General features: G+C 48.0%; 1 protein-coding gene across 5 annotated transcripts in view; it reads right to left on the bottom strand.

Annotated features, from left to right (window-relative positions):
- TERT (telomerase reverse transcriptase) overlaps positions 1-23,624 on the bottom strand; it is a 331,772-nt gene that overhangs the window by 299,249 nt on the left and 8,899 nt on the right. For all 5 annotated transcript variants that reach the window (XR_010177723.1, XM_063922685.1, XM_063922684.1 and 2 more), the window contains exon 2: positions 1,580-3,332. Coding sequence is in view for 4 of the 5 variants with exons in the window: in XM_063922685.1 (XP_063778755.1) it covers positions 1,580-3,332 (1,753 nt within the window). In the remaining variant the exon portion in view is untranslated. The remainder of the gene's footprint in view (positions 1-1,579; positions 3,333-23,624) is intronic.

Here is a 23,624-nt window from a genome sequence, read left to right on the forward strand (position 1 = left end):
CCCAGGTATTCAATTTCTTTGACGCAGGAAAAGTGACTGAGGACTTCTTTTTTACATTAAAATAAGATTCCTTACACTCCTCTGTCACCTTATCAGGAATTTGCAGAACATCTTTGATAGCCTCTATAAGAGCCTCTATTCCATGTGACAGAATAGCATCTCCCCCCTCCAAATCCACCTCGCCCTCCTCCATGTCTGACCCCTCAGCGTCAGGGTCAGACTGCAGTATATGGGCCAGAGATCGTTTTTGCGGACAAATTGGAGGGGATTGAGACGCTGCTTTGGGGACTGAGTCTCTATTCATAAACTCATCCACAGTCTGTCTTAAGTATTGCGTCTCTTTCTCATTGTGGGATAATTTCCTAGAAATTTTGGAGATCATTCCCTTAATGGAATTTACCCTCTCTGGTTCAGCCCCACTATTCTGGGAAGGTGCACTGCCCTGAGTACCCAGTAGTGAGTTCCCTGGTGAAGAGGAACACTCCGCTGTACAAGAAACACACTCTTTGCCTGACAATGTAAATGTGACAGCACACACACAGAAAAAAGGTTAAGCACAATTAACCCACAAAGATCCCTCCAGGGAGACACAGAGTTATTTGGAGCCAGCCCCCACCGCGCCATTATCGCTAATGCCAAACTTAGCCGGGTCGCAGACTAAGTACCCTGATAGGGGACTTAGTACACTAATAATCGTTTCCCCCCTGCTGTGACCCCCTGGTACCGCTGAGGTAATTTGGAGTTTCTCTGGAGGAGCTGCGCGTCCCTGTCAGTCAGCGCCTGTGTCCACTGCAGAGGGAAAATGACGCTGGTGAGCCACTTGATCCGCTCATAGTGAAGGCCCCGCCCCTTCAATGGCGCGCGGTCTTCCCGCTTTTTTTATACTGGCTGAGGTAATCTGGTGCTTAAAATGGAGAGAAAACAGTTTTAAGACTGTTTTTGCCAGTGTGGGTACTGTGTACAGTGTACTGAGACGCAGTTGTGTACTGTGTCTGGAGATGCATTCCGCCCCGGTTAGAAGCCGTGCGTCTCCGTACCGTCATGCCACCATAATGGCCGGCGCCCTGCTAATCGGAACGCCAGCTTAGCACTCACCACTCTTCATTCTTCTGGCTCTGTTAGGGGTGGCGGCGTGCTGCGGGAATGTACGCTCGCCGTGGTGGGGTTTGCGAATAGTTCCATCAGGAGCTGTGTCCTGCCAGCAGGGAACGTGACCGTTAACCCTTCAAGAGGTTGCCCCCCCCCCCCCCCCCCAAGTCCCTTGAAGCAGGCAGGCTGGTGCCATCCAGCCCTGCCTGAAAAATAAAAAACATATAAAATAAATGCAGAAAACTCTTCAGGAGCTTCCATAAGCGTGACCGGCTCCTCCGGGCACATTTTCTAAACTGAGTCTGGTAGGAGGGGCATAGAGGGAGGAGCCAGCCCACACTCTCAAACTCTTAAAGTGGCAGTGGCTCCTAGTGGACCCGTCTATACCCCATGGTACTAATGTGGACCCCAGCATCCTCTAGGACGTAAAAGAAATGACATTTATTAATGAAAAGAATGACACTGAAAGAAACTAGTGCTTTTCACTCACTTTTTTTTAGTCGTAACCAAGAGCAGTCTTCCACTCTCATTTTCCACATTAGTTCACCCAAAGAAATCTTCTCAAACTTGGCTGAATGAATCATCATTTTCACATTTTTTAAGAAGCGACACTTGTTGTGACTGGAACCCCACAACATTTCAGGGACCAGTCTATGTAGACATTCTCTGACAAACATATAGACCTGCCAGGCACTATTATGGTGCTTAAGAAGAGCCAAAACATTTACTTCATCTCTAAGCTTAGTATTCTGTTTTTCATGTCCAATATTTTCTTCACATGTCCTATTTACTACATTTGGCAATGAGTGAATAACAGTGTTACTAATAGGAGAGTTCCTTATTATGGTGTCACTATTATCACATGCACCAGACAATGTTAGGATGTTTGAATCATGACTTTCCTTTTGTAGCTCAAGTACTTGATATTTATCTTTGTTAAACTTTTCTTTAATGTTTCCATTCCTCCCATTGTGTTTAACAGGACAATGTTTTTTTACAAGTTCAGAGTACGGACATTTTTTGTGGTTTTGTAGTAATTCTTGAAACACGTGTCTCATTTGCAAGTAACGCTTAGGAAGTTTTTTATTACCTCGGCTTTCAAAGGGACATTGTGTCTCAACGCTTTGGTCAAATAGATTATTGCTCATGAATATGGTTTTGATAAGACTCAGGCTGCCATGAGAGTTAATCTCTAAACTATTTAGTAGAAAGTTTTTCAAAAATGCTTCTCTATAAATCTGACCGGTGTACAAAATTTTACCAAAATCAATAAAAGTCTTTGAAGGCAACTGTTTGTCTGGTGTTGAGGACACAGAACTGTAGGAGGTTGCATCATTTTGAGGCACAACAAAATCACTTACAATGTATTTATCAGCAGTATTTTTCTTCACTGAAGGGCGTCCAATTTGTGTATGATCAGCACAATGTTTAACAGAGGCACAAGGTTTTACAAAAAGAGTTTTAGAGCTTAAACTGTCAAAGATATTTTGTTTTTTGGAACCCGATTCTGTTGTCGAGGAAACGTCCTGCATCTTTAAGCATGTATGAGTAGTAGTGGGGTTATCTATTTGCCTGTCAGAAGCAAAGCTGGACTGAGGCTCTTGCAGCACTATTTTGCTTTTCTTAGCTGGTGGATCACACATATCAATATCAGGTGGCCTTTTCTTATTCTTGGATTTTGTGGTAATCTCCAAAACCGTATTCAAATGGTTTAATAGTGGACTCTTGGGATTTTCAGTTTCCATTTCAGCCATCACCGCAGTTTGCACTTTTACTTTTAATCCTCTACATTTTGTTTTCCTCCACCTGTTTATTTTCATAGAGCAGATTTTATGAGAGTGTCCTTTTTGAACAAACTGACATAAAACATTCCTTTTATTCATCAAGCTACTTTGTTTAAGCCAGGCAGGTGGAAGTGTTTCCTTGTTGGATAAATTGTACACCGGCTGGCCACTAATTTGATAGCAACAGTTGGGTGGCACAATCATATAAAGTGAACAATGTTCTAGCAGATGCATCATTACATCATCCCCCACCCTACTGAGGAGGGTTTGCCAAAGGATACTGGTACTAACTGTTGTGGTTGTTGGATTAGGTAAATAATTACAAACATTTGAAGCAAACATAACACGTAATGAACTCTTTTCATCAACCAGACCATAACCAAATGCTAAAACATTACTTTTCTTCTTTTCACAAATCCGTTGGATTACTCGAGCTACAACTTCTCTTTGAGTTGACACCTAAAACAAACAAAACATCTAGATTATAATCTTGCCATACACATATAATGATTTATATTGTCATTGCTTGGATAGGTGATCCAATGCTAGTGTCTTGCCTTCTCAGTTGTCACCTGAAAAATTCTGATAGTTGTGATAATGAAGCCATTTCCTGACAAGTAAAATATACATATTTATTAATACATGTATATTTCTTTTCAATTCATATTTCAAGTCTGCATGAAATGATACACATGGGTGTTTATAAAGAAAATAGGATTTTAATTACGTACCAGTAAATCCCTTGCTCGCAGTCCGTAGAGGATACTGGGGATCCATTTAGTACCATGGGTATAGACAGGTCCACTAGGACCCATAGGCACTTTAAGAATTTGATAGTAAGGGATGGCCCCTCCCTCTATGCCTCTCCTACCAGACTCAGTCTAGGAAATTTTTCCCGAAGAGATGGACATACTTTGACAGAAGGATATAAAAGGATAGTGGTGAGATTCAGAACCAGTACACACAAACAAGAGAAAAGCCATGCTAACCAAACTTGGAACAGGAACAGCTGAACCAAACAACAATACTTAACCAAGTAACAGTGCAGGACGAACATAGCACTGGGTGGGCACCCAGTATCCTCTACGGACTACGAGAAAAGGATTTACTGGTAGGTAATAAAAATCCTATTTTCTCTTACATCCTAGAGCAGTGGTTCGCAACCTCGGTCCTCAAGTACCCCCAATAGTTCATGTTTTTCATGGTCACAGCATTGCAAGTAAAATAATTTGCTCCACCTGTGGGTCTTTTATAATGTGTCAGTGAGTAATGAATACACCTGATCAACTGCTAGGTGACCTGGAAAACATGAACTGTTGGGGGTACTTGAGTACCGAAGTTGAGAACCACTGTCCTAGAGGATACTGGAGATCCATTTAGTGGGGGAAGTACCATGGGGAAGTACCAAAGCTCCCAAACTGGGTGGCAGAGTGCTGAGGGTCCTGCAGAACTGATTGACCAAACTGAAGGTCCTCAGAAGCTAAGGTATCAAACTTGTAGAATTTAGCAAACGTGTTCGAACTTGACCAAGAAGCTGCTCGGCAGAGCTGTAAGGCCGAGACACCGCGGGGAGCCACCAAGAAGAACCCACTGACCTAGTCGCGTGGGCCTGTACAGATTTTGGAATCGCCAATCCTGACGTGGAATAAGCATGCTGGATAGTGAGCCTGATCCAGCGTGCAATTGACTGCTTTGAAGCAGGACACCCAATCTTAATGGGATCATAAAGAACAAACAGCGAGTCCGATTTCTTGTGACGAGCTGTTCTCTTTACATACACCTTCAAAGCCCTCACAACATCCAGAGACTTTGAAGTAACAGAGGTGTCTGTAACCACCGGAACCACAATTGATTGGTTGGTTGATGTGAAATGCAGACACCACCTTAGGAAGAAATTGCTGATGAGTCTTGAGTTCAGCTCTGTCCTCATGGAAGATTAAATAGGGGCTCTTGTGAGACAACACCCCCAGCTCCGACACACATCTTGCTGAAGCCAAGGCCAACAGTGTGACGGTTTTCCACGTAAGATATTTTACGTCTACCTCCTGTAATGGTTCAAACCAGTCTGATTGAAGGAACTTCAGCACCAAACTGAGGTCCCAAGGTGCCGTGGGAGGCACAAAGGGAGACTGGATGTGCAGAACCCTTTTCAAGAACGTCTGCACCTCAGAAAAGAAACGCCAATTGTTTCTGAAAAAAAATGGACAAGGCCAAAATCTTGACTTTTATGGAGCCCAGACGTAGGCCCACATCCACACCCGACTGCAGAAAAAGCAAGAGATGTCCCAGATGAAATTCCACCGCAGAAAATGTTCTGCTCTTAAACCAAGATGTCACGATCCGGGTATCTGGACGCCATTACTTACCCTTCAGATGCCTCCTAAGGCGGGCTCAGCGTTCCAGGACCGGATTCCGCTGTTCCTGAGTTTCCACATGCAGAGTGGTCTTTTCATCAGCCGCGGCCTCCGCTGTGCCCGCGTGGTTAAATGTGCATCTATCAGCCTGGCGTCTCCTGTCTCCGGTGGCCGGCGCCGCCATTACTGTTTCCCAGACCACATGGATTACAAACCAAACTTCCCTCCAAGTGTCTGCATGGGCGCAGCCATCTTGGATTCTGTCATCTGATCATTTCCACCAATCTGCTGTCTGTGTTGTTGATTTGCATAATTGCCTAGCCAACCCCTTCCTTGCTGCAGGTATAAGTAAGCTGTACCTGAGCAAGGAAGACGTCAGTGCTTTGGTTGTCAAACCTAGTTCCTGTTTGTCTCTCTTCTATGATTGTCTTCCAGGTTCCAGCTCCTGTCTCAAGACTTCCACCATAGAGACCCGCACCAGCATTCCACCTGCGGTGTAGCCTGACTCTCCAATCCATTGTGGATTCATCTGTTTCCAGCTACGACACTACCTGCTTCCAGCCTCAGCTTCCAGCAGAGTACAGCTTCCCTTAAAGGGCCGGTGTCCTTTCTACACTTTACCACTCTCCACCGGAATTATTATTTCTCCGCTCTCAAGTTCTACATTTCAGTTCACATTTCATCGCTCCCAAAGTTCATTTATTATTTAACTGGTTCCAGCCAGTATCCACTCCGTGCTAACAACAGTCTGGTTCCAGCCAGTATCCACAGCAGCTGTTTTACCTTCAGCAACCCAGCTCTTCCTGGAACACCAGCTGGTACAATCCTGGGTTATCTCCATTGCTACAGCCGGGCCTGGTAAGGACTTTCCATCTAGAAGATCATAAGAACTATCTCACACTACCAGTGCCCTGTGGCTCCTGCCATGCTGTAGTACTCAGGAACTGTATTTATTCTTTGCTGACTTTTACGTTTTCCTTTATTGCTGCTGTGATGCGGAGTTGTCATAATAAACATCATTGACTTTTATCTAAGTTGTCGTGGTCACGCCTTCGGGCAGTTATTATTCATGTTACTTACATGTCCAGGGGTCTGATACAACCTCCCAGGTTCCGGTACATCTCAGCCCCTACAACTGAGGCTGCCTCCCGTCAGCTCAGGCCCTCAGTTGTGACAGTAAGCACTGACCTAATGAATCCAGCCGGAGACCAGGATCAAGCGGCCAGGCCGATGCAAGAACTGGCAGCCCGACTAGAACATCAGGAGGCTGCACAGGGCCACATCATCCGCTGTCTCCAGGATCTCTCTACTCGGCTGGATGGGATTCAGACCACTCTCCGTGGATCAGGCGCGTCTGGTGCGTCAACCACAGTGACTCCAGCTATAACCCCACCCACCTTACCCATTCCTGCTCCACGTCTTCATCTTCCAACGCCAGCAAAATTTGACGGATCTCCAAGATTCTGCAGGGGATTTCTCAACCAGTGTGAGATTCAGTTTGAGCTACAACCTGGCAATTTCCCCAGTGACCGTACAAAAATTGCCTACATTATTTCTCTTCTCAGTGGCTCAGCCCTCGATTGGGCATCACCGTTATGGGAGAGGTCCGACACCCTGCTATCTTCTTACACTGCATTCGTGTCAACATTCAGGCGCATCTTCGACGAGCCAGGCCGGGTAACTTCAGCTTCGTCTGAGATTCTCCGTTTACGCCAGGGATCACGTACTGTAGGACAATATCTTATACAGTTCCAGATCCTGGCATCCGAACTGGCATGGAACGACGAGGCCCTGTATGCTGCATTCTGGCATGGTTTATCCGAGCGTATTAAAGATGAGTTAGCTACCAGAGACTTACCCTCCAAGTTAGATGAGTTAATCTCACTTTGTACGAAAGTTGACTTGCGTTTCAGAGAGAGAGCAACTGAGCGTGGAAGATCATCTGCTCCAAAATCTTCTGCTCCTCCTCCTCGCCAACTGTCACCAACTAAAGATGAACCCATGCAAATTGGCCGTTCCCGTTTAACTCCTGCTGAGCGCCGAAGACGTCTCTCCGAGTTTCTCTGTTTGTACTGTGCAGCTCCGTCTCACACCATTAATGCCTGTCCCAAACGTCCGGGAAACTCCAAATCCTAGCTCGCCAAGGAGAGGGCCGGCTAGGAGTAATGATCTCCTCTCCATCTCCTCAAGATTGTAACCTCCCAGTCTCGCTTCAAGTTGCTCAACGTTATCAGAACGTCATTGCCCTCCTGGATTCCGGAGCAGCTGGGAACTTTATTACCGAAGCCTATGTTAAACGGTGGTCCCTACCCACCGAGAGACTTCCTTCGTCCTTTTCCTTAACTGCTGTGGATGGCAGTAAAATTTTTGATACAGTTATTTCTCTAAGGACTCTACCAGTTCGTCTGAGAGTGGGAGTTCTTCATTCCGAACTTATTTCACTTTTAGTGATTCCAAGAGCCACACATCCTGTGGTCCTGGGCCTTCCATGGCTCCGTCTTCACAATCCTACAATTGATTGGACGACTACGCAAATCCTGGCATGGGGTTCCTCCTGTACTAAGACATGTTTGTTTAAAGTGTTGCCTGTCTGTTCCTCCTCCCCCAGGTCGTCTGATGTTCCACCTCCTCCATATCAAGATTTCACGGATGTGTTCAGTAAAGCTTCTGCTGATATCCTTCCCCCTCATAGAGAATGGGACTGCCCGATTGATCTCGTTCCAGGGAAGGTTCCACCTCGAGGCCGAACTTATCCGTTGTCTCTCCCCGAGACGCATTCTATGGAGGAATACATAAAAGAGAACCTAGCAAAGGGGTTCATTCGACCTTCTTCTTCTCCAGCCGGCGCAGGCTTCTTTTTTGTAAAGAAGAAAGATGGTGGTCTGCGGCCGTGCATCGACTACAGAGGTTTGAACGACATTACCATCAAGAACCGCTATCCTTTACCCCTGATTACTGAGCTCTTTGACAGAGTTAGCGGAGCTACCATCTTTACAAAGCTGGACCTGAGAGGTGCATACAATCTCATCCGGATCCGTGAGGGTGACGAGTGGAAGACCGCATTTAACACCCGTGACGGACATTATGAGTACCTCGTCATGCCCTTCGGATTGAGCAATGCTCCAGCTGTCTTCCAGCATTTCGTCAATGAGATCTTCAGAGACATTCTATACCGTCATGTCGTGGTCTATCTAGATGATATCCTCATTTTTGCCAACAATTTAGAGGAACATCGTTTCTGGGTAAAGGAGGTTCTGTCCCGTCTCCGTGTCAATCATCTCTACTGCAAATTAGAGAAATGCGTCTTTGAAGTCAAGTCCATTCCGTTTCTAGGGTACATTGTGTCCGGTTCCGGACTAGAGATGGATCCTGAGAAACTACAAGCAATCCAGAATTGGCCAGTACCCTTAACCCTCAAAGGGGTCCAGAGGTTCTTAGGGTTCGCCAATTATTACCGAAAGTTTATACGAGACTTTTCCACCATTGTGGCGCCTATTACTGCTTTCACCAAGAAGGGTGCTAACCCGTCCAAGTGGTCTGAAGAAGCCATGCAAGCTTTTCATCTTTTAAAACAGAGGTTCATCTCTGCACCTGTCCTGAAACAGCCTGACGTCGACTCTCCTTTCATCTTAGAGGTGGATGCCTCCTCCGTTGGAGTAGGAGCGGTGTTATCTCAGAGGGCTAAAGATGGTCATTTACATCCTTGCAGTTTCTTCTCACGGAAGTTCTCCCCAGCGGAGCGCAACTATGCCATTGGCGACCAGGAGTTGCTAGCCATCAAGCTCGCTCTAGAGGAGTGGAGATATCTGTTGGAGGGAGCTTCTCATTCAATCACCATCCTTACAGACCACAAGAACCTTCTATATCTAAAAGGCGCACAATGTCTCAACCCTCGTCAGGCCAGATGGGCACTTTTCTTTTCCAGGTTCGACTTTAAACTCCAGTTCTGTCCGGGCTCTCAGAATCGCAAGGCCGATGCCCTTTCCCGCTCATGGGAGCAAGAAAATGAGTCAGAGTCTTCAGACAAGCATCCTATTATAAATCCGTTGGCATTCTCCACGGTAGGGATGGACTCTACGCCCCCATCAGGGAAAAGTTTTGTGAAGCCGACACTAAGGAAGAAGCTCATGCATTGGGCCCATGCTTCCCGTTTTGCCGGACATACAGGTATCCAAAAAACCCTGGAGTTTATCTCTAGGTCCTATTGGTGGCCAACTCTGAAAAAGGACGTTTTGGAGTTTATTGCATCTTGCCCAAAGTGTGCTCAACATAAAGTATCCCGCCAGTCGCCTGCGGGGCAACTGGTTCCACTATCTGTTCCCCGTCGACCATGGACCCATTTGTCGATGGATTTTATTACAGATTTGCCCATGTGCAACAAGTTCAATACCATCTGGGTGGTAGTTGACCGGTTCACCAAGATGGCACACTTCATTCCTCTCACCGGTCTTCCGTCAGCTTCCAAGTTGGCTCAAGTATTCATACAAGAGATCTTCCGACTCCACGGTCTTCCAGAAGAAATTATCTCAGATCGAGGAGTTCAATTCACAGCCAAATTCTGGCGAAGTTTATGTCAAGTCCTCCAAGTCAAGTTAAAGTTTTCCACGGCTTACCATCCTCAGACCAATGGTCAAACTGAGAGGGTGAATCAGGACTTGGAGGCCTTCCTCCGCATCTATGTGTCCTCCTCTCAAGATGACTGGGTTCAATTACTTCCCTGGGCCGAGTTCTGTCATAACAACCAGTATCATTCTTCATCTTCTTCAACACCATTCTTCACCAACTTTGGATTCCACCCTAAAGTCCCTGAGTTCCAACCGCTTCCAGCAACTTCTGTTCCCGCAGTGGATATCACCTTGCATCAGTTTGCCAATATCTGGAAGAGCGTACGATCAGCTCTGCTCAAGGCATCGTTCAGGTACAAGAAGTTTGCGGATAAGAAGCGTCGAGCAGTTCCTGCTCTCAAGGTGGGTGATCGGGTATGGTTATCCACGAAGAATTTGAGGTTAAGAGTTCCCAGTATGAAGTTTGCACCTCGCTACATCGGTCCTTTTAAAATTGATCAAGTCATCAATCCTGTTGCTTACAGACTCCAGTTACCTCCCTTCTTAAAAATACCCAGGACATTCCATGTTTCCCTGTTGAAACCGCTAATCTTGAATCGGTTTCATTCCTCACTTCCACCAACTCCGAAAGTCCAAACTCAACGAGGCGTTGAGTATGAAGTGGCCAAGATCCTGGACTCACGTCACCGTTACGGTCAACTTCAGTATCTCATTGACTGGAAGGGCTATGGTCCTGAAGAACGCTCTTGGACCAATGCCTCTGACGTCCATGCTCCTGCCTTGGTCCGAAATTTCCACGCAAAGTTTCCTTTAAAGCCTAAGAAGTGTCCTGGGGCCACTCCTAAAGGGGGGGGTGCTGTCACGATCCGGGTATCTGGACGCCATTACTTACCCTTCAGATGCCTCCTAAGGCGGGCTCAGCGTTCCAGGACCGGATTCCGCTGTTCCTGAGTTTCCACATGCAGAGTGGTCTTTTCATCAGCCGCGGCCTCCGCTGTGCCCGCGTGGTTAATGTGCATCTATCAGCCTGGCGTCTCCTGTCTCCGGTGGCCGGCGCCGCCATTACTGTTTCCCAGACCACATGGATTACAAACCAAACTTCCCTCCAAGTGTCTGCATGGGCGCAGCCATCTTGGATTCTGTCATCTGATCATTTCCACCAATCTGCTGTCTGTGTTGTTGATTTGCATAATTGCCTAGCCAACCCCTTCCTTGCTGCAGGTATAAGTAAGCTGTACCTGAGCAAGGAAGACGTCAGTGCTTTGGTTGTCAAACCTAGTTCCTGTTTGTCTCTCTTCTATGATTGTCTTCCAGGTTCCAGCTCCTGTCTCAAGACTTCCACCATAGAGACCCGCACCAGCATTCCACCTGCGGTGTAGCCTGACTCTCCAATCCATTGTGGATTCATCTGTTTCCAGCTACGACACTACCTGCTTCCAGCCTCAGCTTCCAGCAGAGTACAGCTTCCCTTAAAGGGCCGGTGTCCTTTCTACACTTTACCACTCTCCACCGGAATTATTATTTCTCCGCTCTCAAGTTCTACATTTCAGTTCACATTTCATCGCTCCCAAAGTTCATTTATTATTTAACTGGTTCCAGCCAGTATCCACTCCGTGCTAACAACAGTCTGGTTCCAGCCAGTATCCATAGCAGCTGTTTTACCTTCAGCAACCCAGCTCTTCCTGGAACACCAGCTGGTACAATCCTGGGTTATCTCCATTGCTACAGCCGGGCCTGGTAAGGACTTTCCATCTAGAAGATCATAAGAACTATCTCACACTACCAGTGCCCTGTGGCTCCTGCCATGCTGTAGTACTCAGGAACTGTATTTATTCTTTGCTGACTTTTACGTTTTCCTTTATTGCTGCTGTGATGCGGAGTTGTCATAATAAACATCATTGACTTTTATCTAAGTTGTCGTGGTCACGCCTTCGGGCAGTTATTATTCATGTTACTTACATGTCCAGGGGTCTGATACAACCTCCCAGGTTCCGGTACATCTCAGCCCCTACAACTGAGGCTGCCTCCCGTCAGCTCAGGCCCTCAGTTGTGACACAAGAGACATATTTCTTCCAAATACGGTGGTAATGTTTAGATGTTACCCCCTTCCTGGCTTGGATCATAGTCGGGATGACCCTGTCAGGGCTGCCTCTACTGGCTAGAATCAGCCGTTCAACTTCCATGCCATCAAACGTAGCCGTGTTAAGTCTTGATAGACGAACGGCCCCTGTTACAGGAGATCCTCGCGAAGAGGTAGATGCCACAGAATGAGAATTGCATGAACTTTTTCCCTTTTTATTCTCTTCAGAATTCTTGGGATCAGCGGAAGTGGAGGGAATACGTACACCATCTGATAGACCCATGGAGTCGTCAGAGTGTCCACTGCCACTGCCTGTGGGTCTCTCGACCTGAAACAATACCGCTTGAACTTCTTGTTGAGACGAGAGGCCATAATGTCGATTTGTGGACATCCCCATCGACGTGTTAAGCACCTGAACACTTCCGGATGAAGGCCCCACTCCCCCGGGTGCAGGTCGTATCTTCTGAGGAAGTCTGCTTCCCAGTTGTCTACTCCCGGAATGAAGACCGCCAACAACGCCACAGCGTGTTTTTCTGCCCAGAAGAGAATTCTTGATACCTCTGACATTGCTGCTCTGCTTTTTGTTCCGCCCTGTCGGTTTATGTACATTCCTGCCGTCACATTGTCCGTCTGACCATGAATGGTCCGATCTTGAAGAAGATATGAGGCTTGCAGAAGGGCGTTGTATATAGCCCTGAGTTCCAGAATGTTGATTGGAAGGATGACTTCCTGACATGACCATCTTCCTTGAAACTGCACCCGCTGGGTGACTGCTTCCCAACCTCTGAGGCTTGCGTCTGTGGTTAGCAGAATCCAATTTTGAATCCCGAACCGTCGGCCCTAGATTAGGTGAGAAGTCTGTAGCCACCACAGAAGGGAGATCCTGGCCTTTGGCGACAGACGGATCCTCTGGTGCATGTGAAGATGCGATCCGGCTCATTTGTCCAACAGATCCAGCTGAAAGGGTCTCACATGAAACCTTCCGTACTGAAGCGCCTCGTAAGAGGCCACCATTTCCCCTAGAAGGAGAATGCATAGATGCACCGATATACCCGGGTTGGCTTCAGGACATCCCGAACCATCGACTGGATTACCAGTGCCTTTTCCAATGGAAGGAACACTTTCTGCGACTCCGTGTCTAGGATCATTCCCAGGAATGGGAGCCTCTGTGTTGGCTCTAGGTGAGATTTCGGAAGATTCAGAATCCACCTGTGATCCTGGAGAAGTTTTGTTGAGAGACAAATGCTGTCCAGCAACCTCTCCCTGGACGGCGCCTTTATCAGAAGATCGTCCAGGTACGGAATTATATTCACTCCCTGTTTGCGGAGTATATACATCATCTCTGCCATCACTTTGGTGAATACCCTCGGTGCTGTGGAGAGACCAAATGGCAGGGCCTGGAACTGGTAGTGACAGTCCTGTAGTGCAAAGCGTAGATAAGCCTGGTGAGTCGGCAAGATTGGAACGTGAAGGTACGCATCCTTGATATCCAGAGACACTAGGAATTCCCCCTCCTCCAGACCTGAGATCACCGCTCTAAGAGACTCCATCTTGAATTTGAATACTCTTAAGTACGGGTTCAACGATTTTAGATTCAAAATCGGCTTTACCAAACCGTCTGGTTTCGGTACTACAAAGAAGTTGGAATAGTACCCCTTGTTTTGCAGATGAGGTGGAATTGGAACAATGATCTGAGTTTTTGAATGGAATCCTGTAAGGTTATACTTCCTTCTTGTGAAACTGGTAAGCCTGATTTGAAGAATCTGTGAGGTGGGATCTCCTGAAACTGCAGTCTGTAGCCCTGGGAAATAAGCTCTATGACCCAGGGATCCTGGCATGATGTTGTCCAGATGTGACTGGAATTCTTTAGTCAGGCTCCCACCTGCCAGTCTTCCAGGCCACGCGGTCCACCGTCATGCAGCAGGCCTCGAGGAAGCAGAACTGGAGCTCTGTTCCTGAGAACCGGCAGTTGCAGGTTTGCGTGGTTTACCTCTAGTGCCTCTGTTGGCAGTAGAAGATCCTCTGACTTTGCCCTTAAACTTGGCAGTCCGAAAGGACTGTAGGGTAGGTCCTGAGTAGGTCTTCCTGGTTGGGGGAGCTAATGAAGGCAGATATGTGGACTTACCCGCAGGAGCTTTGGAGATCCATTTGTCCAGTTCATCTCCAAATAAGGCCTCTCCTGTGAAGGGTAGGCCTTCCACGCCTTTCTTGGAGTCCGCATCCGCAGTCCACTGGTGTAAGCATAAACCCCTGCGTGCTGACACTGCCAAAGCAGTGGTGCGTGCATTAAGCAAACCCACTTCTTTTATGGCTTCCACCATAAAGTTTGCTGTAGTAACATAATCTCCCCCCTAGATAAGGAATACAACCCTTCAATAAGGTTACCTGACCATTTAACATGCTAAAGTGGGTCTCTTACAATCAGCTGTGCTTTCAGGGAGGCTAAACCAGGGACAGGTAACACAATCTTCCGTGGCAACCTGGACACAGATGCATCCACTATCGGTGGACTTTCCCATTTTTTCCTCTCCTCATGAGGAAAAGGAAAAGATGAGAGTAACCTTTTAGGGATTTGAAATTTCTTATCAGGATGAACCCACGGGTCTTCAAACAGGGTATTCAATTCCTTTGACGCAGGAAAAGTGACCGAGGACTTCTTTTTTACATTAAAATAAGATTCCTCACATTCCTCTGTCACCTTATCAGAAATTTGTAACACATTTCTGATAGCTTCTATAAGAGCCTCAGGGGGTCATTCCGAGTTGATCGTAGCTGTGCTAAATTTAGCACAGCTACGATCAGGCACTCAGACATGCGGGGGGATGCCCAGCACAGGGCTAGTACGCCCCGCATGTCAGTAGCGACCCCCCCTCCCTTCCCATCAGAAATGCAAAAGCATTGCACAGCGGCGATGCTTTTGCATCTCAGGAGTTACTCCCAGCCAGCGCAGCTCCTGCGGCTGGCCGAGAGAGCCTTTTCGCTGCCCCACGCAGACGCAGCGGCCCGCCCCCCAATGGTCCGACCACACCTGCGTTGGCCAGACCGCGCCCTCTAAACGCCGCCATCCAGCCTCTTCTGCCTCAAAGGCAATCACTAGGCAACGACGGCTGGCATGCGCCAGCGCCGCAGCGCAGTTCCGACCCGATCGCTGCGATAAACTGCAGCGAGCGATCAGGTCGGAATGACCCCCTCTATTCCCTGTGACAGAGCAGCGTCCCCCCCTTCTGAATCCACCCCTGAGCGTCAGAGTCAGGCTGCAGGATATGGGCCAGAGTTTGCTTTTGTGGACAAATGGCAAGGGACTGAGACGCTTGTTTGGGGACTGAGGGGCAGATGTATTAACCTGGAGAAGGCATAAGGAAGTGATAAACCAGTGATATGTGCAAGGTGATAAAGGCACCAGCCAATCAGATCCTAACTGTTATTTACATATTGGAGCTGATTGGCTGGTGCCTTTATCACCTTGCAAATATCACTGGTTTATCACTTCCTTATGCCTTCTCCAGGTTAATACATCTGCCCCAGTGTCTCTGTTCATAATCTCATCCACAGACTGTCTTAAGTATTGTGTCTCTTTCTCATGGCAGGACAATTTATTAGATATATTGGAAATCATTCCTTTAATGGAATCCAGCCACGCTGGTTCAGCCCCGCTAACCTGAGAAGGTGCACTGCACTGAGTACATAGTAGTGAGCTCCCTGGGGAAGAGGAACACTCTGCCGTACATGAATCACACTCTTTGCCTGACATAATGGGGGTAATTCTGAGTTGATCGCAGCCTCAAGTTTGTTAGCAGTTGGGCAAAACCATGTGCACTGCAGGGGAGGCAGATATAACATGTGCAGAGAGAGTTAGATTTGGGTGGGGTGTGTTCAATCTGCAATCTAATCTGCAGTGTAAAAATAAAGCAGCCAGTATTTACCCTGCACAGAAACAAAATAAAACACACAAATCTAACTCTTTCTGCACATGTTATATCTGCCTCCTCTGCAGTGCACATGGTTTTGCCCAACTGCTAAAAAAGTTTCTGCTGTGATCAACTTGGAATTACCCCCATTGTAAATGTGACAGCCAGGGCCGTTTCTAGCCAATTTGGCTCCCAGTGCGAGATTTCAAAATGCGTGTGCCCCCCCATTGCTATAAAAAAAATAAGATTTTACTTACCGGTAAATCTATTTCTCGTAGTCCGTAGAGGATGCTGGGGACTCCGTAAGGACCATGGGGATAGACGGGCTCCGCAGGAGACATGGGCACTTTAAGAAAGAATTTAGTTCCTGGTGTGCACTGGCTCCACCCTCTATGCCCCTCCTCCAGACCTCGGTTAAAGAAACTGTGCCCAGAGGAGACTGACAGAACAAGGAAAGGATTTTGGTAATCCAGGGCAAGATTCATACCAGCCACACCAATCACCGTATAACTTGTAATAACAACCCAGTTAACAGTATGACAATAACATAGCATCAGTTCACGCCCAATGCAACAATAACGTAACCCTTATTGAAGCAATAACTATATACAAGTATTGCAGAAGAAGTCCGCACTTGGGACGGGCGCCCAGCATCCTCTACGGACTACGAGAAATAGATTTACCGGTAAGTAAAATCTTATTTTCTCTAACGTCCTAGAGGATGCTGGGTACTCCGTAAGGACCATGGGGATTATACCAAAGCTCCCAAACGGGCGGGAGAGTGCGGATGACTCTGCAGCACCGATTGAGCAAACATGAGGTCCTCCTCAGCCAGGGTATCATACTTATAGAATTTTGCATAGGTGTTTGAACCCGACCAAGTAGCAGCTCGACACAGTTATAGTGCAGAGACCACTCGGGCAGCCACCCAAGAAGAGCCCACTTTCCTAGTGGAATGGGCCTTGATCGATTTAGGAAACGGCAATCCTGCCGTAGAATTCGCCTGCTGAATCGTGTTACAGATCCAGCGAGCAATAGTCTGCTTTGAAGCAGGGCCGCCAAGCTTGTTGGCTGCATACAGAACAAACAGTGCTTCTGTTTTCCGGACTCTAGCTGTCCTGGCAACATAAATTTTCAAAGCCCTGACCACATCAAGGGACTCGGAATCCTCTAAGTCCCGAGTAGCCACAGGCACCACAATAGGTTGGTTCATATGAAAAGGATGAAACCACTTTTGGCAGGAACTGAGGACGTGTCCGCAATTCCGCTCTATCCATATGGAAAACCAGATAGGGGCTTTTATGTGATAAAGCCGCTAATTCCGACACTCGCCTAGCCGAAGCCAGGGCTAATAACATGACCACCTTCCACGTGAGAAATTTCAACTCCACCGTTTTAAGTGGTTCAAACCAGTGTGACTTTAGGAAGCACAACACCACATTAAGGTCCCAGGCGCCACCGGAGGCACAAAAGGAGGCTGAATATGCAGTACTCCCTTTACAAAAGTCTGAACTTCTGGGAGAGAAGCCAATTCTTTTTGAAAGAAAATGGATAGGGCCGAAATCTGGACCTTAATGCAGCCTAATTTAAGGCCCAAATCCACTCCAGTTTGTAGGAAGTGAAGGAAACGGCCCAGATGGAATTCTTCCGTAGGAGCATTCCTGGCCTCACACCAAGAAACATATTTTCGCCATATACGGTGATAATGTTTTGCTGTTACTTCCTTCCTAGCCTTTATCAGCGTAGGGATAACCTCAACCGGAATGCCTTTTTCTGCTAGGATCCGGCGTTCAACCGCCATGCCGTCAAACGCAGCCGCGGTAAGTCTTGGAACAGACAGGTTCCCTGTTGCAACAGGTCCCGTCTTAGGGGAAGAGGCCACGGATCTTCTGTGAGCATTTCCTGCAGATCTGGATACCAGGTCCGTCGTGGCCAATCTGGAACAACGAGGATTGTTCTCACTCCTTTTCTTCTTACTATTCTCAACACCTTGTGTATGAGAGGAAGAGGAGGAAATACATAGACTGACCGGAACACCCACGGTGTCACTAGGGCGTCTACTGCTACTGCCTGAGGGTCTCTGGACCTGGCGTAATACCTCTGTAGCTTTTTGTTGAGGCGGGACGCCATCATGTCTATCTGTGGCAGTTCCCACCGACTCACAATCTGTGCGAAGACTTCTGGATGAAGTCCCCACTCTCCAGGGTGTAGGTCGTGTTTGCTGAGGAAGTCTGCTTCCCAGTTGTCTACTCCCGGAATGAACACTGCTGACAGTGCGCTTACATGATTCTGCCGACCAGCGAAGAATCCTGGTGGCTTCCGCCATTGCCACTCTGCTCCTTGTGCCGCCTTGGCGGTTTACATGAGCCACTGCGGTGACGTTGTCTGACTGGATCAGAACTGGTTGGTCGCGAAGTAAGGTCTCCGCTTGACGTAGGGCGTTGTATATTGCCCTTAGTTCCAGGATGTTGATGTGCAGACAAGTCTCTTGACTTGACCAAAGACCCTGCAAATATCTTCCCTGTGTGACTGCTCCCCAACCTCGGAGGCTTGCGTCCGTGGTCACCAGGATCCAATCCTGAATGCCGAATCTGCGGCCCTCGAGAAGGTGAGCACTCTGCAGCCACCACAGGAGTGACAACCTAGCCCTGGGGGACAGGGTGATCAACCGATGCATCTGTAAATGTGATCCGGACCACTTGTCCAGCAGATCCCATTGGAAAGTCCTCGCATGGAACCTGCCAAAGGGAATGACCTCGTATGAGGCAACCATCTTTCCCAGAACTCGAGTGCAATGATGCACTGACACCTGTCTTGATTTCAAAAGGTTCCTGACCTTTAAATTCAATATGGGTCTGACCGAACCGTCCGGTTTTGGAACCACAAACATGGTCGAATAATAACCCCTTCCTTGTTGAAGGAGGGGAACCTCGACCACCACCTGCTGAAGATACAATTTTTGTATTGCATTTAACACTATCTCCCTCTCTAGGGGGGAAGACGGTAGGGCCGATTTGAAATACCGGCGAGGAGGCACCTCTTCGAATTCCAGCTTGTAACCCTGAGACGCAATTTGAGAATCCAGCCGTGTTGCTGTAACACTTTCAGTGAAAGAGATACGCTGTTCAGCAACTGCTCTCTTGATCTCGCTTTTATGAGGAGATCGTCCAAGTACGGGATAATTGTGACACCCTGCTTGCGCAGGAGCACCATCATTTCCGCCATTACCTTGGTGAAAATCCTCGGGGCCGTTGAGAGACCAAACGGCAACGTCTGAAATTGGTAATGACAGTCCTGTACCGCAAATCTTAGGTACGCCTGATGAGGTGGATAAATGGGGACATGAAGGTGCGCATCCTTTATGTCCAGTGACACCATAAAATCCCCCCCTTCCAGGCTTGCGATGACCGCTCTTAGCGATTCCATCTTGAACTTGAACCTTTTCAAGTATAGGTTCAGAGATTCTATTGCCCAGGGATCCACCTGGGAGTGAACCCACATGTGGCTGAAATTCCGAAGACGCGCCCCCACTGGCCCAGACTCCGCCAGTGGAACCCCAGCGTCATGCAGTGGATTTTGCAGAGGCCGGGGAGGACTTCTGTTCCTGGGAACTAGCTGTGTTGTTTACCTCTGGCAAGAAAGAACGCACTTCAGACTTTCTTGTTTCTTTGTGAACGAAAGGACTGTATTTGATAATGTGGTGCTCTCTTAGGCTGTGAGGGAACATAAGGCAAAAAATTTGACTTTCCAGCCGTAGCTGTGGAGACCAGGTCCGAGAGACCTTCTCCGAACAATTCCTCACCCTTGTAAGGTAAAACCTCCATATGCCTTTTTGAGTCGGCATCACCTGTCCATTGCCGAGTCCACAGGACCCTTCTAGCAGAAATCGACATAGCGTTTATTCTAGAACCCAGCAGACTAATGTCTCTTTGAGCATCTCTCATATAAAGGACAGCGTCTTTAATATGCCCCAGGGTCAATAAAACAGTATACCTATCTAGGGTATCAATCTCCTCTGATAAGGTATCTGTCCATGCCGCTACCGCACTACAGACCCAGGCCGACGCGATTGCTGGTCTGAGTAAGGTACCAGAATGTGTATAAATGGACTTCAGGGTACCCTCCTGTTTGCGATCAGCAGCATCCTTGAGGGTAGCCATATCCTGTGACGGTAGGGCTACCTTCTTGGATAAGCGTGTTAAAGCTTTGTCTACCCTAGGGGAGGATTCCCATCGTAACCTGTCCGTTGGCGGGAAAGGATACGCCATAAGAATCCGTTTGGAAATCTGCAGTTTTTTATCTGGAGATTCCCAAGCTTTTTCACATAACTCATTCAGTTCGTGTGAGGGGGGAAAAGTTACCTCAGGTTTCTTTCCCTTATACATATACACCCTCGTGTCAGGGACAGGGGTTTCCTCTGCGATGTGCAAAACATCCTTTATTGCTATAATCATATATCGAAGGGATTTAGCCAATTTTGGCTGTAACTTTGCATCATCGTAATCGACACTGGAGTCAGAATCCATGTTGGTATCTGTGTCAACAATTTGGGATAGTGGGCGCTTATGAGACCCTGACGGTCCCTGCGACATAGGATCAGGCACTGGTTGAGACCCTGACTGTCCCAATGCATCAGCCTTGTCTAATCTTTTATGCAAGGAATTAACATTATCATTTAAAACCTTCCACATATCCATCCAATCAGGTGTCGGCGCCGTCGGCGGAGACACCACATTCATTTGCTCCCGCTCCTCTCCCACATAGCCTTCCTCATCAGATATGTCGACACAAGCGTACCGACACACCACACACACAGGGAATGTCCTTTCTGAAGACAGTTCCCCCACGAGGCCCTTTGGAGAGACAGAGAGAGAGTACCAGCACACACCCCAGCGCTATATAACCCAGGAATAACACAGTAACTTAATGTTAACTCAGTAGCTGCTGTTTATATCATTTTTGCGCCTAATTATGTGCCCCCCCCCTCTCTTTTCAACCCTTTTCTACCGTGTATCAGCAGGGGAGAGCCTGGGGAGCTTCCTCTCAGCGTGCTGTGGAGAGAAAATGGCGCTGGTGAGTGCTGAGGGAGAAGCCCCACCCCCTCAGCGGCGGGCTTCTGTCCCGCTTAAATTGTAAATCTTTGGCAGGGGCTCATACATATATACAGTGCCCAGCTGTATATATGTGGTCTTTTGCCAATATGAGGTCCCAAATGCTGCCCAGGGCGCCCCCCCTGCACCCTTACAGTGACCGGAGTATGTGTAGGTGTGTGGAGCAATGGCGCACAGCTGCAGTGCTGTGCGTTACCTCCAGTGAATATCACGAAGTCTTCTGCCGCCTGTGAAGTCTTCTTGCTTCTCATACTCACCCGGCTTCTGTCTTCCGGCTCTGCGAGGGGGACGGCGGCGCGGCTCTGGGACGGACGGCGAGGGCGAGATCCTGCGTACCGATCCCTCTGGAGCTAATGGTGTCCAGTAACCTAAGAAGCAGGACCTAGATTCAGAGAGTAGGGCTGCTTCTCTCCCCTCAGTCCCACGATGCAGGGAGTCTGTTGCCAGCAGAGCTCCCTGAAAATAAAAAACCTAACAAAATACTTTCTATCAGCAAACTCAGGAGAGCTCACTGAAAATCACCCAGCAAGTCTGGGCACAGTATCAAACTGAGGTCTGGAGGAGGGGCATAGAGGGAGGAGCCAGTGCACACCAGGAACTAAATTCTTTCTTAAAGTGCCCATGTCTCCTGCGGAGCCCGTCTATCCCCATGGTCCTTACGGAGTCCCCAGCATCCTCTAGGACGTCAGAGAAAAAATGTGCCCCCCCCATAGCTATAAAAAAGAAAAGCATGCGCGCGCGCTCCCGACGAAGGATGTGGCCTAATTAAAATGGCCGTTGTCTCATTAAAGTGGGCGTGGTCTCATCTGATATCATCACGGCCACCACAGGGAAAAAATAAGATTTTACTTACAGGTAAATCTATTTCTCGTAGTCCGTAGTGGATGCTGGGGACTCCGTAAGGACCATGGGGAATAGCGGGCTCCGCAGGAGACTGGGCACTCTAAAGAAAGATTTAGTACTATCTGGTGTGCACTGGCTCCTCCCTCTATGCCCCTCCTCCAGACCTCAGTTAAGGAAACTGTGCCCGGAAGAGCAGACATTATAAGGAAAGGATTTTGGAATCTCGGGTAAGACTCATACCAGCCACACCGTACAACTTGTGATACACTTATCAAGTCAACAGTATGAACAACAACAGGGCATCAACAATGGATGCCAACATAACATAACCCATTATTAAGCAATAACTATGTACACGTATTGCAGAAAGTCCGCACTTGGGACGGGCGCCCAGCATCCACTACGGACTACGAGAAATAGATTTACCGGTAAGTAAAATCTTATTTTCTCTGACGTCCTAGTGGATGCTGGGGACTCCGTAAGGACCATGGGGATTATACCAAAGCTCCCAAACGGGCGGGAGAGTGCGGATGACTCTGCAGCACCGAATGGGCAAACTCAAGGTCCTCCTCAGCCAGGGTATCAAACTTGTAGAATTTTGCAAATGTGTTTGAACCCGACCAAGTAGCAGCTCGCCAAAGCTGTAATGCCGAGACCCCTCGGGCAGCCGCCCAACAAGAGCCCACCTTCCTAGTGGAATGGGCTTTCACTGATTTTGGATGCGGCAATCCAGCCGCAGAATGAGCCTGCTGAATCGTGTTACAGATCCAGCGGGCAACGGTTTGCTTTGAAGCAGGAGCACCCAACTTGTTGGGGGCATATAGGATAAACAGCGAGTCAGTTTTCCGGACTCCAGCCGTTCGGGCTACATAAATCTTCAAAGCCCTGACTACATCTAGTAACCTGGAATCCTCCAAGTCACGAGTAGCCACAGGCACTACAATAGGTTGGTTCAAACGAAAAGATGACACCACCTTTGGCAAAAATTGGGGACGAGTCCGCAATTCTGCCCTGTCCATATGAAAAACCAGATAGGGGCTTTTACATGACAAAGCCGCCAATTCTGACACACGCCTAGCCGAAGCTAATGCCAATAGCATGACCACCTTCCACGTGAGATACTTTAGCTCCAAGGTCTTTAGTGGTTCAAACCAGTGGGATATTAGGAAACCCAACACCACGTTGAGATCCCAAGGTGCCACTGGTGGCACAAAAGGGGGCTGAATGTGCAGCACTCCCTTAACAAACGTCTGAACTTCAGGAAGAGACGCCAGTTCCTTTTGAAAGAAAATGGATAGGGCCGAAATCTGGACCTTTATGGATCCCAACTTCAAGCCCATAGTCACTCCAGACTGTAGAAAGTGCAGAAATCTGCCCAGTTGGAATTCCTCTGTAGGGGCCTTCCTGGCCTCACACCAAGCAACATATTTTCGCCATATGCGGTGATAATGCTTTGCTGTCACGTCCTTCCTAGCCTTTATCAGCGTAGGAATAACTTCATCCGGAATGCCTTTTTCCGCTAGGATCCGGCGTTCAACCGCCATGCCGTCAAACGCAGCCGCGGTAAGTCTTGGAACAGGCAGGGCCCCTGTTGCAACAGGTCCTGTCTGAGAGGCAGAGGCCATGGGTCCTCTGTGAGCATTTCTTGCAATTCCGGGTACAAAGGTCTTCTTGGCCAATCCGGAACAATGAGTATTGTTCTCACTCCTCTTCTTCTTACGATTCTCAGTACCTTGGGTATGAGAGGAAGAGGAGGGAACACATAGACCGACTGGAACACCCACGGTGTTACCAGGGCGTCCACAGCTATCACCTGAGGGTCTCTTGACCTGGCGCAATACCGTTGCAGCTTTTTGTTGAGACGGAACGCCATCCTGTCTACCTGTGGCA

This window comes from Pseudophryne corroboree, chromosome 5 (assembly GCF_028390025.1).
Source record: "Pseudophryne corroboree isolate aPseCor3 chromosome 5, aPseCor3.hap2, whole genome shotgun sequence".
Taxonomy (NCBI): Eukaryota; Metazoa; Chordata; class Amphibia; order Anura; family Myobatrachidae; genus Pseudophryne; species Pseudophryne corroboree.